The sequence below is a fragment of the Varanus komodoensis genome, unplaced genomic scaffold (assembly GCF_004798865.1).
Source record: "Varanus komodoensis strain SLA01 unplaced genomic scaffold, ASM479886v1 scaffold52, whole genome shotgun sequence".
Taxonomy (NCBI): domain Eukaryota; kingdom Metazoa; phylum Chordata; class Lepidosauria; order Squamata; family Varanidae; genus Varanus; species Varanus komodoensis.
Genome location: NW_025336114.1, coordinates 4,133,965 through 4,153,111, shown reverse-complemented (window position 1 = coordinate 4,153,111; position 19,147 = coordinate 4,133,965). Strand labels below are relative to the sequence as shown.

At 43.0% G+C, this 19,147-nt stretch overlaps 1 protein-coding gene across 1 annotated transcript; it reads right to left on the bottom strand.

Annotated features, from left to right (window-relative positions):
• Nucleotides 1-5,095: 5,095 nt before the first annotated feature.
• Nucleotides 5,096-18,915, bottom strand: FAM83C (family with sequence similarity 83 member C). Its single transcript, XM_044447448.1, has 4 exons — nt 18,241-18,915; nt 10,588-10,755; nt 9,698-9,822; nt 5,096-7,191 (listed from the first exon to the last, which is right to left on the bottom strand). The coding sequence occupies exons 1-4, from the start codon at nt 18,787-18,789 to the stop codon at nt 6,321-6,323; spliced, it is 1,713 nt and encodes a 570-aa protein (XP_044303383.1). The 5' UTR covers nt 18,790-18,915; the 3' UTR covers nt 5,096-6,320.
• Nucleotides 18,916-19,147: the final 232 nt, after the last annotated feature.

The following is a 19,147-nucleotide window of genomic DNA, read 5'->3' as shown; positions in this document are numbered from 1 at the left end:
TAATTTATCAGTAACACTTGTATGCTGCCCTACAACAAAGTTATGTGGGTAACTCGATAAATGACCATCAGTGCAATTCAGGTATGATAGAGCCTAAAATCACTGTGTTGGATACAGAGTTGGTCATCTCTTGAATAAAACCATTGAAAGCCATGAAACTTAAGTTAGTTGTAATTGTCGCATTGATTTCAATGGGTGTACTCTATGTTCAATATAATTGGGAACAGAATTGGAAATAAAACTGTCAAGATTATACTCCACTTAAACAAAATTTTGGTGTAGGCACACTTAGAATATTGTGGTAACCTTACCTGAAAAAGGGCATTATTGTGTTACATAAAGTGCAGAGAAGGGCAACTAAAACGAACAAGGGGTTGGAGCAACCCCTCTATGAGCATTAGATGGTTTAGCTTAGAAAAAGGGTGAGTAAAGGGAGACATGACAGAAGCATTTAAAGTTATGCATGATGTGAAGAAAGTGGAGAGGGAGACATTTTTCTCCCACTCCCATATTACTAGATTTTCAGGTGGGTCATCCCATGAAACTGATTGGTGGAAGGTTTGGAACAGATAAAAGGAACAACTTTTTCACATAGTTAAACTATGAAATTCACTGCCACAGGAAGTAGTAATGGCTTTGGATGGCTGTAAAGCAGGGGATTGGACAAATTCATGGAGGAGGAGGCTATCAGTGGCTACTAGCTTGGTTATATGTGTGTTATCTCCATTATCAGAGCCAGCATGCCTGAATGCACCAGTTGCCAAGGAGCTTGGACAGGTGCAAGTCTTGCACCCATTTTGCTCAAGAAATCCTGTGGATAGCTGGTTGCCCCCATGTGAATTAAAGTGCTGGACTAGATGAACCATTGGTCTAATCCAGCATGGGGGTGCTTGTGCTCTTATGTTCTATCAGCAATTCATAGAAAACCAAAGCCTTATTAGTATTTTTACAGAAATTTGTCTCCAATCTCCACAATAGAATTCTCAAAGTGGATAATGTAGTAGCAATATACTAATGCAGTCAGTCCCATAATCAGTGCTCAGAAATGCAGCTATAACTATGCTGGCTTCTGGGTTTTAAGCAGGCTTCTGAAGAGTAGATGGCTGTCTAATATCAGAGGGAAGTATGATATGAGGCCACATGGCACTCTTACAAATGCATCATCCAAGCCTTGTAAAGTGATCTTTGTGTTATCCCAATTCTAAGTTGTTCAGGGTTGTTCAAAACATTCTAAGTTTGTTTGCAACAAATTTGTAAACATCCAGTAGCTTAATGGCAGGCAATGCACTTTTTAAAAACATGGATATGATATGTTGTTGAAAAGAGGCCCCAGTTAATAGCACCCTGAATGCACACTGCAACGGCTGTAACTTTCTGACCAAGGCCAAATGTATAGTCCCACTCAGAGCTTGTTACAATAATCTAGTTTTGTGTTTACCAGTGTCTGAACCACTGTGGTCAAACTGCCTTAGTCCAGGAACAGCCACAGCTGGTATTCCAGCTGAAGGTGGAAAAAAGGCACTCTCAGCCACCAAGGCCATCTGAGCCTCCAGTGACAACGCAACTAGAAGCCCACCCAGGCTATTCAGCTGTTCCTTTAGAGAGGGTGCAGCCATATCCAAAACAGGCAAGCAGCCTGTTTAAAGCTCCTGTGACCCACCTACCCACAGTACTTCCATCTTGCCGGAATTCAAATTGGCCTCCATCCAGCCCACTACGGGACCCAAGCAATGATTAAGATCCTCCACAGGGACAGGGTAGTTGATGGGTCACATAAGTGAGACCAAGTCTCATTAACTGAAATTGATCCCACCAGACATGACTAGGTGAGACATTAGACACCTGATGTGGATGGTAGCATTTAGACTGTGGCTTTTTAAACAAGCGGGACCGGTTACTCTTGCAGCCCTATTCTGGGCCAACAGCAGTTTCCAAACTATTCTTGGTACTAACCACATGCATAAAACATTGGAATGGCTCGGTGCAACAGAATAATTAAGCTTTGCATAACAGAAGTTTTCAGGTACTGTACTGGGACCTCATCCATGCCCAAGAAGTTGGAAAAGCTCCTGCCAAGGAGAGTATACAGCCCTAGACTACATGGACTCAGTGCAGGACTGCTGCATATAACCTGTATGGTGACTAGTTGCCCTTCTTTTGCAGTGGAGGATACTCCGCTTGTGTTTCTGTTTTCTAAATTATACACCCTTCTGTACAACTTCAGTACAAGAATGCCTACAAACAAAAAATCGTACACTCTAGTTCCTTGTAAGATTAATAAGCACAAACTAGCAGAGTTCATTGTTTCAAAAGTACAGATGGGCCATTAAGATAAGTGTAATTCTGTGTAATTCATTCCCAGGGTGCACTGCTTAGGTGCCTACCTTGCCTTTCTCTCTTTCATTGGTCCGCACACTTCCCTGTCCATAGCCATTCCCTTTTATTTACCCCCCCCCCTTCAGCTAAAGCAACTGCTTACTTACTGGACTAGCACTTTTGCCGCTGCAGTGCTCTGTGCCAGTATATAAACATATCAGTCCACTCCCACAGTCCTCCCTTGCAGGTCATCCAGGGCTTCCCTGTACACCAGACTCATGCACACTGCCATGGGTTGCCTCCTGCCTGCAGTCATGCACACAAAGCACATCGGTGTGGGCAGGCTGTGTCAATCCCTGCACAAGCTCTGCTGCCCGCCAGCTGTAGTTGCATACTATCCCCCACCTCCCACCCCTTGGCATCCAGGTGTCTTCTGCCATTCACTGTCCCTGGCACTGCCTGCTCCCTCACTTGCACAGACATCCACATGCATAGCTAGGTTGCAGCAATGCACTAGGGCAGTGGTGGTGAAACGACGGCACGCGTGCCACAGTGGGCACGCAGAGCCCTCTCTGTCAGCACGCAAGCCAAGTCGCCCCCACATCGCCCCGGCAGCTGAGCATCGGATAACAGCGCACACAGGGGCCATGCACATGCTCTGAAAGGAGTCGTGGCACCAGGCACTGATGTCACGAGCTGCGACTCATTAGCCGCGACTCGTCCCAGCTTTCGTATGACCGGTCAGTGCACTGCCAAGGACATATATTGATTGGACGGGCTGTGAGTTGTTTTTTTGAAACTGAAACCTGTTTTCAGGTTTTATTGCAGTGTTGGCACTTTGCGATAAACAAGTGGGTTTTGGGTTGCAGTTTGGGCACTTGGTCTCTAAAAGGTTCACCATCACTGCATTAGGGTTAGAAAAAGGAGGCATCCTGGCATGATTTTGATGTTTGGAATGTGTTTAGAATGGGCAGAAATGGTGAGCTGTGCAGAAAAAGCGACTCAAGGAAGGCTTTTTCAAAATTGCCATCTTTTCAATGGAACTTTCACCCTATATTAGGGTTAGGGGTGTGCATCAAAGAAGGGTTAGGGTTAGAAAAATGAGGTGTCATGGTATGATTTTGATGTTTGGAATGTGTTTAGAATGGGCAGAAATGGTGAGCTGTGCAGAAAAAGCGACTCAAGGAAGGCTTTTCCAATATTGCCCTCTTTTCAGTGGAACTATAGCCCTATATTAGGGTTAGGGCAGTGGTGGAAAAACGACGGCACGCGTGCCACAGTGGGCATGCAGAGCCCTGTCTGTCAGCACATGAGCCAAGTCGCCCCAGCATCGCCCCAGCAGCTAAGCGTGGGATAAAAGTGCACATAGGGGCCATGCACATGCTCAGAAAGGAGTTGCAGTGCCAGGCAATGATGTCACAAGCCGCGACTCTTTAGGTGTGACTCATCCGAGCTTATGGCTCCAGCGGTGGTGTTAGGAGCGAGCCCACAAGAGTTGGAGCCCCAAATCTGTCACTTGGAGCCTGGAACCTCTGAAAGGGTACTTGCTCAGCCACTCTGCAGCCCATGGGCACTTGCTGAAAGATAGGTGCAGAGGCCTGATGGTCTGTGTTGCATGGGATCATCTGGGGTTTGTTGGCTTTTTTTCTCACATGTGCTTCATTTCCTGCTGCCCTTCGCTTTCTGCCTGAGGTTTTTCTGAAATAAAATACTTTCCACTATCCATATATCTGTCATACAAGTAGGAGTGTCCTTATGATACACAGTCCATTAAGGGCATGCAAACACTTTAGCACATGCAAATTTGTGGATTTCTTTGTTTCTTTCAGTTCTTGTTTGTTTGGCTCTGTGGGTCTCAGGTGGGATCTTTTCCATACCTAGTACTTCCCCCGCACTTCTCCATGCAATTTCCCCACCAAGCCTGTACTCCTTAGTCTTATAGCAGGGAAGTTTACAGGACCTCTAGAGGCTGCTTTGCCATTGTTCTCTTCTGTGGTCTGTATCAAGGAAGGTTATCTGATTCAAAAGTATTCCCCAAAGGACCATCCTGTTGTCTTCCTTGTTTTAATATGAGCCATATTCTCGTTTTTTACATTTTCCTGATCTCATTCTACTGAAAGTCCATTCTATCCATTTGTTTCCAAACCCCATGATACTTACCGTATTTTTCCGACCATAAGAGGCCTCCACGTATAGGACGCCCCCCCCCCACTTTTCTTACCGATCTCTGAGCGAACAAGCTGCTGCTGCACATATGCGCCCGCCACCTCCCCGCATGAACCCCCGCACCAGTCTCCCCCCCATCGTGCCCGCACCTGCCTCCCCCCTCCCTGATTGTGCCCGCGATCGTGCCAGTCTCCCCCCACCAGCGCGCCCACAGTTCTCCTCTCGCCCTCTCCCCCCGTGTATAAGATGCCCCTCTATTTTTAGGTAAGTATTTTTAAGAAAAAGTATAATCTTATACACGGAAAACTACAGTACATTTTGCATTTGTCCAGTTGCAGCAAGTCTCCCTCCCAGTTTACTAGATCCAAAGCACCCTCCCCATGTCCTCACTCGGAGACAATAACTGCCCCACTCTCCTCCATCTCTTTCTTCCTTTCCCTCACATTCTGTAGGCTTATTCAGAAGAGCTGCCTGTTCAAACCATGCTTTGTCTGTATAGTTACAATTCTTATTCGTACTACCTTGGGCCAGTCTTGAGTTTGATATATAACAAGCATCAGGAATTACAACTTGCTCCTCCCTGCTAAGTAAAAGCAAGTTTAGTAAGCATAACATGTTTTAAGTGCTTTAATTTCAGAGGGTTACACATATAATTAAACTTGTGATTGGAATCAAAGGGCCTTCAAAGTGTGCATCTTTGGCTGGACTGTGACCTAATTCTTCTTCAACGACTCATGTGAAGGAGCTCTGCTATGACTGTAAATCCATTACTGAAACCCAAACTCTGTTTGGGATAAATACAATATAGCTTCATGTAACTGAAAAATGCATCACAATATGTACAGATCTAGGGCAGTATTCAGGTCGTACCAACAGATGTTCAGGTCATGTCCAGTCATATCCATCCACTCACAGAAATATCTGCTTGCAAACTAGACACTAATGGGAGTAGCCAGATCTTCACAACTCCCACATTATGCAATAATACATGTTTATTACACACAGAGATGAGCTCATTAATTTGGCCCTTCCCTTGCTGTCTTCCATTACAGAGTTCACAAGCTATTTAAGTATAGCTTCTCTAACCAAACTAATATAGCCTTGACAAGAAAATATTTTATCATAGAAGCAGAGATTCTGACTTGAACAAGCAGAGGAATTTAAAAAGTAGTTTCACTGAATTTCATATTACTAATGTCTCACTAGAGAAAACTGCACATGTTGGTTCGTTCTTTCTGTGAAGGAGGCACCTTGAAGCCTGTGCACTCATCTTCTGAAGTATGAGATTTCTATTCATCGGCTTATTTATTTACTTATTGACGACATTTGTGTCATGCCTTTTCTCCAACTTACTGAGGGAGATGTACATGCCCTAACATTTTATCTTCACAACCACTCTGTGGGATAGGATAGGCCAAGAAATGGGGACACATCCAAGGCCACTCAATGAGCTTCATGAGCAAACAGGCCCCTCCATTCCCAGTGCAAAACTGTGCCCACCATGAAATATCCCCACAATCTGCCCCTCAGTTACTTCAGGCATTTCCAGACACGTCTGTGAGGCACAAGTTCTCAGACTGAAAATTTTGTTTTCAGCTCTCGGAGTATATTATTTTTAAATCCCATAAGGCTTACAATATCATACTTCATTCTTGCTCAGCTATTTGATTATACTTCTAGATCCATTTTTATGTCTTCTCAATATTTTCTGCAAAATCTGACACCCACACCAATGTAAAATTGGAGATGTTGAACTTGTATTCATTTCTACAGATTCAATGTCTGCACAATATCCATTCAACTAAAATAAATCTTTTCTGATAAACCCAGAATACAGATTACATTTCAAACCGACTGTGAATTTGCTTTGCTTTTGTCTTGTTAAAGTTGGTAATCAGATCCAGTTTACTGTGACCAAGAGTCATCCTCTTTTCATCCCTGTGTAACTTGCTGTTGTTTTCCGCTGGTGGATCATTGGAGAAACCATAGGAACCATGAATTCTGGGCCTCATCTCACTATTTACTGATTTAGTTACCTTGTTAATGAGATCTGGTTTGGTATATCCATAAGTTACTGCTTTTTCATCCTTCTGTATTTTGCTTACATCCTCCAGTGGTTGAACAGGAAAGAATTTACTGTTACCTTTTATTCCAATACTCTCAGGCAGAGGCTGCAAATCACTACCATCTCTTGTGTTGTTGCCTAGTATTGGTGAAGATGTTGACAGGAAAGATGTCTTAGTTCTTAGTAGATTAGATGCATCATTGACTGGATACTTAGCTGATGTACTGTAGCTAGAGTCTGGCAGTGCCCTGGGCTGGTGTATCAAGTCACTAACACCCAAGAAGCCTGAAATATTCTTTCTTGGTTCACTGGGAGTTGGTTCTTTCTTTTCACAGGCTACAGGAAAAGGCAAAGGGTTAAAATATGGTGCTCTCTTTATACTTGCTGTGCTTGAATTGGAGGGGCTACTTGAGAGGCTTGTGGTTTCACTCTCATTCAGGTGGACGTGCTTTAAAATCGGTTCATTTTTTTGTAGGATTCTGGGAGGTGAGGAACTCGGTCTTTCATTACTGGGTTTACTGAGCTGATCCACAGATCTAGACTCAGCGTATATGCATCGGAATTCTCTGTCAAAATCCTCAACAATTTTTCCCTTGAAGTGTATCACCAGACCAGTGTGGACTTGGCTGCACAGCCAGGTAAAGCTGAAAAGGAATTTCAAGAAGGCAAAACTTATCAACATGGAACTCACATTAATGTCAAATATGCATTGCCCTCAGATATTGGAGAGCTGAATGGCCACTAATAGTCACTTGCAACATCAGTAGGATGTTGTTGCATCTGTCCGTGAAAATAATAGGTGGAACAGTTTGAAGATCAGTGTCTCAGGATGAGTTCAGCTGAAGCTATGACTTGAACAAACACGCTATTGCAGGTAGTTTGCTCTAGTAGAGATCACAATTTCTAAGTTTTTTAATCTTATAACACTAGGATTTCCTAGAACTGCCCAGTATGTGTAACCCAGATTTAACTTCTAAATTGACCACTTATTTGTTCCATAGCTTACAGAATGTGAAAAGCCCACTGAAGCCAAGATAATCCGCACACCTGGCAACTCTAGGTGGCACTGCCCAGGTAATACATCTTACAGAGGTTCAGGTTTTACTTTGTCAACCCCAGTTGGAAGCACTGTACAGCAACTGGGTCAAAGGAAAGATAGAGGACTTGACACAGTGCCCAGCTCATTCTGTATGAAGATACAGTGCTAGAACTCTGTTTTCTGTGTTAAGGAGCAGAGCTGATTGTCAAATTGTTCACTGACATCTAAGATGCATACTGCAATCCTTGCTATTTGAAGTTACACAGAAGAATGCATTTTTGAAATGGAATTTTGCATACATTGAAGTGCATTGAGAACACATTGTAGGGAAAATAGGAGAAGGAGAAGGCTTCATAATGTTACAGATGTGGTGAGTCAGATGTGGATTTTCTGGGTGTAAGAAAGTTTTATTAGTCAGACAACTACAATTACTTGTTAAAACAAACTAAAGCTATTTCCTGATAAGTAAGCCAAGGAAATGGCTTGCCTGGCAAAGTAATTGAGGGATGCAGATACAAAGGAAGATAGGAAAACTACACTTACTGATAATGAGATAAAGATGTGATCACATCAGGAAGAGAGGAAGCAAGAAATGGAAGACTATGTATCAGGCTGCTGTGAAAAGTAAGATATCTTTTATATTAAACTTTGGTCATTGTGAATCTACATGTGTGAAGCTCTCCAAAATTCTATTTGAGAGACTGAATTTCAGCTATAAAGCTCAGTGACTCTCTCAATCCAATCAACCAATCAGGGTTGTTGTAATGCTGAAAGAGGGGTCTGAATGCACCAGAGATGCAGAACCTCTTTCAGCCTGAGAGGCTCCTGAGCAGGGGTGGGGCTGCGAACAAATCTGGCCTATTGGACAAAGATTAGCACAATTTTGCATATGCTAATTTACAGATACAAACATATGTGTATAATTAGACGTATGTACTATGATTAAAATCTTGTAGAAGACAATTACCCCCTCGCTTGCTTTAATCACAGAACTGTGCAATGTTCTAGACTATGTTATTTAAAACTTACCCTCTTTCCTTGGCCCTTTGGGCACAAAACAAGATGGAGTGCCTGGAACCAGCAAAAGCTGCATGGCATTTTCTGCATTTAGTGTTTAATTGCAGTCTCAGCATGGCACACTGGCAAGAGGCAGTGTGAGAATAGTGTGGATATGAGAGTGTGAATAATATAATAACCTGTGTTCCTATTTATTAGATTATATCCCACCTTTTTCTTTTTTAAAGGACTCGAAACAGCTTATACTATTCTCCTCCTGCTGCTCTCAATCTTATCCCCACAACAACAACCCTGTGAGGTAGGTTGGGCTGAGAGTCTGTGACTGGCCCGAAGTCACCCAGTTGGCTCCATGGCTGAACAGGGATTAGAACCCAGATCACCTGGGTTGAGTCGTACATTTTAAGCACCACACCAGCTCTCTCTCATAGCCTAAAAGCTTATGCGATTACTGGAAAGTAGCCCTCATTAAACCTAGTAGGGTAACCTGCTGGGTAACTCCTCACTAACTTTTCACCCTGCCCACATCACCACCAACTGCAACAACACTGGAGCCCCAAGGACTTTGCTTTCTTGCCCCTGTCCCCTGAACCAGTAATTTAATAAGCAGATCCAATTAAATTCAGTGAGCTTATTCCCAGGTAGTTTAGGACTGCAGCCTCATAATACAATTCCATACATAGAAGAAAGGCCTTTTATGATCAATTGTAGCTTACTGTTTGATAAATGTGTTTAGAATTACAATCCTGGACTGCTTTCATAAGAGGCACTTAAAATTTCCTATATCAGTATGGTCGTATCACTCCAATTTGTGGTGTGTGGTTTGATGAGTTAACATACCTGCCATTTCCTAGCTCAAGAGAAGCCATTTTTCTCTATGGCAGAAATGGGCATGGGCAACAGATACTGCAATCTTTCTATTCACTGGAATAGCAAAACAGGCTTCTGTCACACACATCAGATCACATCAGTAATATAATAATACTGAATAATGAAAATGTGCCACATAAGGTAGAACATGAAGACAATTCACAAGTTCCATTAGAGGCAAATATAGGTGTACTTAGCCTATTAAATCATTGTTTATGATTTCTTACCTATAGGTCCCTGCAAGGACTTCTTCACAGTCTATCATCACAAATTTCTCAAGAGCTTGTCCTGTGAGCTTCTTGCCAGCTTTGCTGTAGTATGTTTCTCCACTCACATAACGTATGCGCATATTCTGAAATGGAAAGAAGGCATAACAGAGTTCCAAAGGAGGAGGGACAGATTGATTTTCCTTCCTGTGCTAAGCTTGTATATGAATGTGACATATAAATGAGGAATTTGCAATCTGTAACTAAATCAATGCTGCGTGCAAAATTTAAGGAAAAGATTCTGTGAAAGGTAGTATCCCTGGCCCTTGTTCCATCAACATTAATAGTGCAATTCTACAAATACGGATGCAGAACTTCAGTTCTTCTGAGTTCATTGGAAATTACTCCCAAGTGGGTATAGGATTGCAGCCTACAGTATATAGCTATACAAAATATATGGGGGGCACACACACACACACACACAAATATATGAATGATAGCAAAAGTGCTGGAAAATATAGGAAGCTTAGGAAAAAACACCACCAGCAAAGGGCAACCTTAGACATGATGACAGCAGGCCTGTCCATTTAAACTTGGATCTGCCTCATTCGTATGTAAGGCAGTATGTATGCATGTAAGTATGGTTTTCTTTGAAGAGCAAAGGAGATGTGGAGGTGACAGGGATAAATCTCTGTGCCAGCATCTCAGTCAAGTTTCTCCTCTGGAATTTGCTCCTGAGCTGAGTTCTAATAACAAAAGTAAGCTTGGCTGGGAGAAAACTCCTTATGTTGTCTTTTGTGTATATGCACACGTGTGTGTGAAGAGAGAGAGAGAGAAATGTGAGAGAGTCATTATTAAACACATTTTTAACATTGCTCTTAATTCACCAAGAAAGTAAACTAGAAACATACTGGGAAGTCATCCATGGTGAGATCCATTTTATTGCACATTTCTGTGAAGTGGTTCAGGCTTTTTTCATCAAGGATCAGGTAAACAGGAACACAGCGTCTGCTCGAACACTCTATCAGATCACTGAGTATTTCCATATCGGTGAAGAGATCCATCACAATCGCAATCACCTGTAATAATTTGCATGATGAGGAAGAGGAGAGAAATAATAGAATTTAAAAAACAAACCAATAATGAATCTACACTATTTAGATTGTGTTTCTCAAACCTAGCAATTCAAGAAATGTTGTAACTGATAACTGAAGCTTTAACCCTAATGCTCACAGTGCATCTGGAAAGCTTCAGCAAAGGCAGGGCACTTCGGGTTTTTCTGGACAATTCACTTTATTTGCTTCTTCTAATTCCAGGCCCTTAGACATGCACAGTAACTCTATTTTCGTAACCCTAACATACATTTTTACAATAATACAGTAAATAACACATGACAGTCCTGCTGGAAATTCACTATTTCTGCCTCATCTGAGCTAGTTCTAGACCCTTAGATATGTCCAGGATTTTTCTTAACAGCTTACTCTTTCTGATGCCTCTGAGCTAACTCCAGGCTGTTAGACATACCTAGAGTTTGATAGTTTCCTAATGCTAACTCGAGCCTTAACTAGAAGCCTATAGCTCATTCTAGCAAACCCATATTCTGCCTATGCATTGGTAAAAGTTTCAGGACAGGCAACATATTCAGGGTGTCTCTGCTCAATGCTTGCTTTTTCTGCTACGCCTATGCTAGTTGCAAGACACTTCCCATACCCAGGGCCTCATATTTTCCTAACCTAAAGCCTAACTTGAGTTTAACCCTAAGACTCATAGTGCCTTATACATTTGGAAATTTTCAGGAAAGGCAGCACTCTTAATTTTTTCTCTGACAGCTCACTCTTTCTGCCTCCTCTAAGTTAGTTTCAGGCTGTTAGATATATGTACCTAGGGACTGATAGTTTCCTAGCTCAGACTCTAAATATAACCATTGTAAGCCCTCCTGAGATGCCAGACATAGAGGACAGCATATAAAAGTTTTAAATAAATAAATAATAGCCCTTACCCCTGCACTAACCCTAACCTGGACCTTTTATCTCACTCTAGCATCCCTGCATACTCCTTTTTGCATGTGTAAAACTTCAGCAAAGACAGTACACTCAGTGTTCTTGAGGTTATACTGCACCCATGAACACGATATACCTTTGATGCTGTTGGAAATTTTCAGGACATGTCAGGAAGTACTCCCAGGATGTATGTATGTATGTATGTATGTATGTATGTATTTATTTGGGCAGTGCACTAAGTTTGCTACATCTTAACTAGTTCCAGGCTGTTAGATATACATCCTATCCCTATCCCTGTCCCAAAGCTTAAAGCTCACTCTGGCTTCTGCATAGTCTTCCTTTGCGTTTGTGAATTTTCAGGAAAGGCAGCACATTCAGGGTCTCTCCCCAACAATCCTTACTTTTTCTGCAGCATTGGAGCTTGTTGAAAGCCTGAACCCATACTCAGGATCTCATATTTTCCAACTCTTAACTGTAAACTGAGGCTTAACCCTAAGTCACCCTGCACAAGATACTCCCCTGTTGAGGTGGAAAATTTTTGGAAAGGCTGTGCACTCAGCATCTTTTTTTATATAACTTGCTCTTTTTGCCTGATTTGAGTTAGTTCCAGGCTCTTTGTCATACACAGAGAGCAATATTTTCCAGTCCCTAAGTGTGGTCTAGCTCTAACTTGAAGCTTATTACTCACTCTAGCATCTGTGTATCATCCCTGTCCATTTGGCATGTTTCAGCAAATGCATCACATTCAGTGCTTTTGTTACTTGCAGCACCTGAGCTAGTTGCAAGACCCTGGCTGTACCAAAGTTCTCTTGTTTTGCTAATCCTAGCCTGAAGCTTAACTTTACAACTCAGAGTGCTAGATAATCTCTATGCATTGGTTAAGTTTCAGGAAAGGCAACACACTCAGCGTTTTTGTTAATAGTTCACTCTTTCTCCCTGCTGTGACCTAGTTGCAGTCCCTTAGGTACACACAGAGACCAATACTTTGTAAACCTGAACTCAATCAGTAACCTGAAGTGTAATGCTCACTGCTAGCATCCCCTTATATTCACTACACTTACGTTTCAGCAAAGATGAGCACTCAGTTACAGCTTCATTTTTCTGCCTGACCTGAGTTCATTGCAGGCCCTTAGGCACTGCCAGAAACTGATATTTTCTAACCGTAGCCCTGAGCTGAAAGGTTAACCCTAACCAAATCCGCACTTGGTAATCCCTATGCATTTGGACAGCTTCAGCAAAAGCAGGGAATTCATTGCTTTTGCTTACAGCTCACTTTTTCTGCCTCATCTGACTTAGTTGCAAGGCCTTAGCCATACCCAGGACCTCATATAATGCTTATCCTAATGCTAACATGAAGCTAGCTTAACTCTAAGACACACAATGTTGTACAGTCTATATATACTCCCCTATTTAGTTGGAAAGTTTCAGGAAAGGCAGCACACTCAATCTTACTTTGACTGTTCGCATTTTCTGCCTCATCCGAGCAAGTTCCAAACCCTCAGACAGGCACAGGAACTTATGTTCCCCAAAACCTAACAATTTGCTGAAGATAAATCATAATCCTAACTCCACTGATGTATTTGGAAAGCTCCAAGCAATGTAGCACATTCTAGGTTTTTGATGGCAGCTCCTTTTGCTGCCTCATCTGTGCTAGTTCCAGGGCCATCTAAATGCAGAGGAACTGGTAACTCTAATCTAAATCTCAACCCCTACACCAAATATACCCAATAATCCCTCTGCATTTGGAAAGTTCCAGCAGTGGCAGCGCACTTGTGGTTTCCGGGACAGCTCACTTTGTTTGCCCCATGTAAGCTTAGTCCCTGACCCTTGGGCATGCACAGGAGCTGACAGTTTTGTAATCTTAACTCTAAGCTTAAACCAAAGCCTACCTTTAAGCCACATCTTACCTGCAACCCTAATAGCCTTGCATGCATTGGTACGGTTTCAGCAACTGCAGTGCCCCATCTGTGCTAACTCCAGGCCCTTAGCTGATACTTTCCTAACCCCAACCTTAGCAATGCTCCATACTCCTATGCATTTGGACTTGACACCAAAAACATTAAATGTGGGGTTTTATAGATAGCTCGAATGTTCTGCCTCATCCAAGCTACTTCCACGCCCAGGAATGCACTTTTTCCTAATTCTGAGCTTAACCTGAAGCGTAGTCCAAACCCTATCAATGCCATACACTCCCAGTGTGTTTGGAAAGCTCCAGTAAAGGCTGTACATTTGGGGTTTTTATTGGCAGCTTGCTCTTTCTGCCTCATGTGAGCTAGTTCCACACCCTGGAGCATATTGACAAAGGCAGTACACTAAGGGGCTTTCTGGACAGCTCACTTTTTCTGCCTCATCTGAGCTAGTTCCAGACCCTTAGAAATGCACAGGAAGTGATATCTTCCTAGCCCCAATTCCAACATAAACCCCCTATCTCTAATAGTGCAATAAACTTCCTATGCATTTGGAAAGTTTCAGGAAGGACAACACACTCAGGATCTTTATTGAAAGCTCAATTTTTATTCCTTATCTGCTATAATTCGAGGCTCTTAGCCATGCCCAGCAACTAATATTGTCCCAGTCCTAACTGCATCCTGAAGCTTAACCCCAACTCTAACATCTCCATATTCTCCATATACATTTGGAGTATGTGGAGGCAATACAAAACCAAAGGCAATGCACATGGGTTTTGCGTTGACAGCTCAATTTTGATGTCCTAGCTGAACTTTTTCCATGCCTTTAGCCATGCACATTAGCTGGTATTTTCCTAGGCCAAACCCTAAACTAAAGCTTAACCCTAAGATTCACAGTACATATACTTCCTATGCATTTGGAATGTTTCAGGAAAGGCAGTGCACTCAGGGTCCTCCTTGACAGCTTGCACTGGTGTATATCCTTACCAAACTGATTACTTATGTATTTGACATCATGTAGTATGAATGCACACAGCTGAAAGTTCCTGGCACTTACCAAAACTCATTCATGTAGAGAACCCTCTCCTGGATGTATGGGTTATGACTTTGAGGTGGTCATTCTGGGAAGCACCGCGCCACTGCATTATTATTTTCTACCTATTTTTGCTAAGAATAGCATGGGATGGTGTAGTTGACAGCGCCCTGTGCATATTGAAAAGTTCATTTTGCATAGGACATTCTCATGTATTGACATATGAGTTTGGTTGTCCCAAAGTGCATTGTGAAGGGCATAAATCCTGTTCCTCCCCTCCCCACTATGAATTCTAGAATAAATGGTACTATGCATGGGTGCACTGACTTGAGAATGTCTTGAATATCATAACGCTTTGGAGCAGACATAGCTCAGTATCATTTAGTAGAAGATGTGTTCTGGATGTGTAACTGTAAGATTTCAGGAGGCCCAAAGCTCATGCTGGGATGTACCATTCCAGTTCCTTATTCTTGCCCACTTATTTCAGGTGGAATTCATGGTGTGCACCATATCTGAGAGTGCCCTGTGCTTTGGGCCAGATGCAATCGAGTGCCATTGCACAGAGGACACTCTCGTATCTGTGTTGGGTGAATAAGCGGCAGAGGTCAACAGCTTATTATGGGGTTCATACCACTATTTCCTTAGTTATAATTATCATCTGGGATCATCACACATTAATGTGTGTTGCACAAAAAGCATGGGTTTGCCTGGAGGTAATTACTGCTTATCTTCAAGAGGACAGTGTCCCAATCACAGAAGTAGGTGCTATGGGGGAATTTTATGCTTACTTGTGGTAGAGAGTACTTATGCATTTTAGTGGCTGGGCTCTGATTTGAAGTTTCACACAAACAAGAAGCAAAAGACTAGTCACCAACATCAGTAGCATTCTTACCTGGAAGTGTGCTGAGAATGCATACATGGTGACATTTCCCCCATTTTTCTAATCCCTAGTTTACAGGAAGCTCTCAGAAATTCTAGTGCTGACAAGTCTACTGACTAATGGCCTTCATTTGGTATTGTATTCAACTGCCATCTTGTAACAACAACATTCCAGTAAGTAAATGAGTTACCGATCTCAACCCTGAATCTAGATTAGCGTTAACTGTGTGTTCAAACTGAGTACACCTTATCCCTCCTCCGTTCATGTGCAGTTGTTGATCCCTCCTCAGGCAACACGCAGCCTTTGCCAGTTTCTAAAAGCCCAGTCTATACATGCAGTGGAATTTGAGCAGTGTTCTGAACTGATAGAATGAAACCTACCACTTCACACTGCAGGTGAGAGAATCACATTTTAAATATAAAAACTGTCCAGTTTCTCTCTACTTCTGTGCTTTTCAGCTAAGGACAGAGATGGTTTTTGAGTAGCAGTTGGATGTAATATTTGCAAAAATGGGGGAGGGGGGGAATCAACCATTGTTTGCTTTTCTCAGCAACCCTTTGGAGGGTCCCAAAACATCCAGCCTGAAACATCCAGCCTGCAGCCTGAAAACATGTCTGAACCAGGTAGAGCTAACTGTTGCCTCCTCCCACTGTCCACCTTTAAGACCTGGTCTCAAGACCATTGTAGTTATGAAGCCTTCCTGATCCTGCATGACTCATCATTTCATCAGTGTTTCCCTTCCAACAGGCATCTTTGTCCGCCTGTTTATCTCATGAATTTTCTACCCTGTATTTCCAAGATAGTGCAGACATGAAGGAAGAACTTATAGGGAGGAACTATGAATGGAAGGGGTTCTTAACCCATTGTGAGGTCACAGATTCATTCCTACAATCCCCCCCCCTTGATAATTTTTCCTCTATTTGGGCTTACATATGATTTTTAAAAAATGCTGGGATGAGGTGATCTACAAGCAAAGGTTCTCGTTGTAATGTCTATCAACAGTCTTAGCTAGTGAAGTCCTTTTGAGGTCAGAGATAGCACTCTGACCTCAGAAGGGAGCACTGGAGATCTGAATCCCCACTCAGCAAGCATGGAGAAAGTTGCATCAGTTTCTTCTCTGAGGTTAGAAACCAGACCTTGGGGATGTGGAAAAGGGGACATCCTGGTGGACAGGGAGAAGAGGATAGTGGTGAGGAAGAGCATAATGGTGAGGCCAGGATAGGAGTCATCCTGAGCGTCCTCCAGCCAACTTCCTTCCCCCTCCAAAGTGTTCCTGCAGGTTTTGCTAAAGAGCCCATTTAGTGAAATCTGCAAGGCAGAAGGACAGGGAGGGGAAGATTGTTTCTACCACTCCTTCCACTCTGCACTGGATGTTCAGATGCCTCTGAGTTTGGAAGCTTCTGATCACTGAGGATACTATCAATAGGATCATGACCTAATTCATGTAGGATTCAAATCATTCCACACTTTTGGAATGTGAATTTTGGAATTCTCCATTAAGGCACAGTCCTACAGCTCCCACAGATGCCTGGAAACTTCCAAACTAGCAGGTTACGAGCATCCAGTGCAAGGCATGAGGTGCTGTCGCAGTGACCTCTGCCACTGCACCTCCCACCCTGGGCCACCAGTGGGAACTGGCATAATGCCGTGGCCCCAGCCTCCTCCCCTCCCTGCCCCAGCCAGCATGCCCCCTTTTCCTCCCTGAGGGCCCAGTTGTGTCCTTGGAAGGATGGCAGCCAGCGTGGTTCTTTCCACACAAGCTGGGAAGGGATGGGACAGGAGGCCCTAGGACTGCACCCTAAGCAATTTCAACAAATGCACCAATACAAGAAGTCTGTGTTACTCTTCTGACATAACATGTGTCTCCCACCTCCTGTTACAATAGTTTGCAAAGATTTTTATGAATGAATACACATGAAACATTTTAAACTGAGTGAAAAATATGCTTGATTTGCAGAGGAAATATTCCAGAACTAGAATCAGCAGGAATCTGGCATCCTGCTCATGGATCATGCCTACAAGATGGGCTGGCCATTGTGACATAAAATTTTCCAATTATACTTCTTCATTGACTCACCCCAACATGCTCTCCTGTCTGCAGCCTTTGTTGGGTGGCATTTTGTAGGAGGCCAAGCGGAGGCCTTAGGGCCAGTTGTGGTCCATAGTGTCACCCAAGGCCATAACAACAGTGGCACGATATGCATTTCTTTCACAGTCTTAATGCATAGCAATACATTTTTTTTAAACTGAGAGAGATTATCTGCAAGTGAATGTCACTGCTCGCTTTGGCATATGCATATGACTCTAAGCCATGCTAAAAGGCATCTGTTCTGTAACCGTAAAACTCATCTGGCCAGTTTTATTACAACTATAATCTAAACTTAAACACCTGTGAAGAGGGCAGCACAAGGCACTGTCATTCTGTCCCCATATTTCTCAGAATGGCTCCAATAACATGAGCTGATATGAATTAGTTATAGGATACTGATCCCTGCAGCACTGAGTTATCTAAGCAGCCTCATAGCCTGCAGTGTAATTCATTTCTTTTTCCATTTATAATGTTCACCAGATAGAAAACTCACACAAGAATAAGTTGCTAAAACAAACAATTACTTAAACTTTTTATGCAGAATAATATAAAGCATGGGAACCACCTATATGTAAGTAATTCCAAAATGTGACTTAATTGCTCCAAAACTCAGCCCTATTTTGCCCTTTTAGATTGTGTAAAATGTTTTACTTACGGTCTGGGCCTTGCTTATTAGCGATCGAACTATTTCCTTAACATTGTTGGCTTTGTCTCTTTGGAAATACAGTGTGACTTCTGTTTCGTGAAATGCCTTGAAGGGGGGTGCCACTGGCCAACCCAGCTCCAGCTGTGGAGGGTCAACATCTGACATGAAGGGAAAGTATGTCCCAGATGTGACTCCAGAGAGGAGAGACGCCCTGTCTGCACTATCCTCTCTCGTGAGCCCAGCCTCTCGTGCCTTAAGTGGTGATTCTGGGATGCTTTGGCTGTTTTGACACATGTAATCCATATCTAGCGTGGAAAGAAACGGAAGCTCCTTTTCTTTCATAATGGCTTGCAGATAACCAGCTTCTCCCTGTTCCAAAAGGGCATCCACAGCTAGCCGGGCAGTCTCACTATGCTGTAACATTGAAGGACTGATTTCCTTCCGCCAAGGCTTTTTCAGATCTTCCAACCGGGTTTTCAGTTGTCCTGTGGCCCCTTGGGAGCTCCCGTAGTCCCTGTGGAGCCATCTTGTTGTTCCTGGTGTTGGGTAGCCAAACATGTTAACTTGTGGTGCTGTCTCTTCTGAGGGAGATTCCCAGCCTCTGCTGTCTTGTCTCTGGGCTTTTTCACGCTCAGTCAAGCTCTCCACAAGGAAGTTCCCGGGAGCAGTTTCTTTTGTTCTTTTCTAAGCGCCCATCCCTTCCAGGGAAAAAGCTAGCTCCTGAAAACTTCTGCTTGCTCCAATTTTTCTGTTGAAGTGAAGCAGAAATCGTTGCTGAAAATGCTACTTTTGAAGGCCTGTTTTGATGTTGCCTTCTTCATTGAGCTGCCAGAAAAGATTTTCCCATCTTCCTTCCACAGAGCTGCTGCTTGTAATAGACACACTTCAAGAAATGAAACTCGGTTACCTTCCCGCC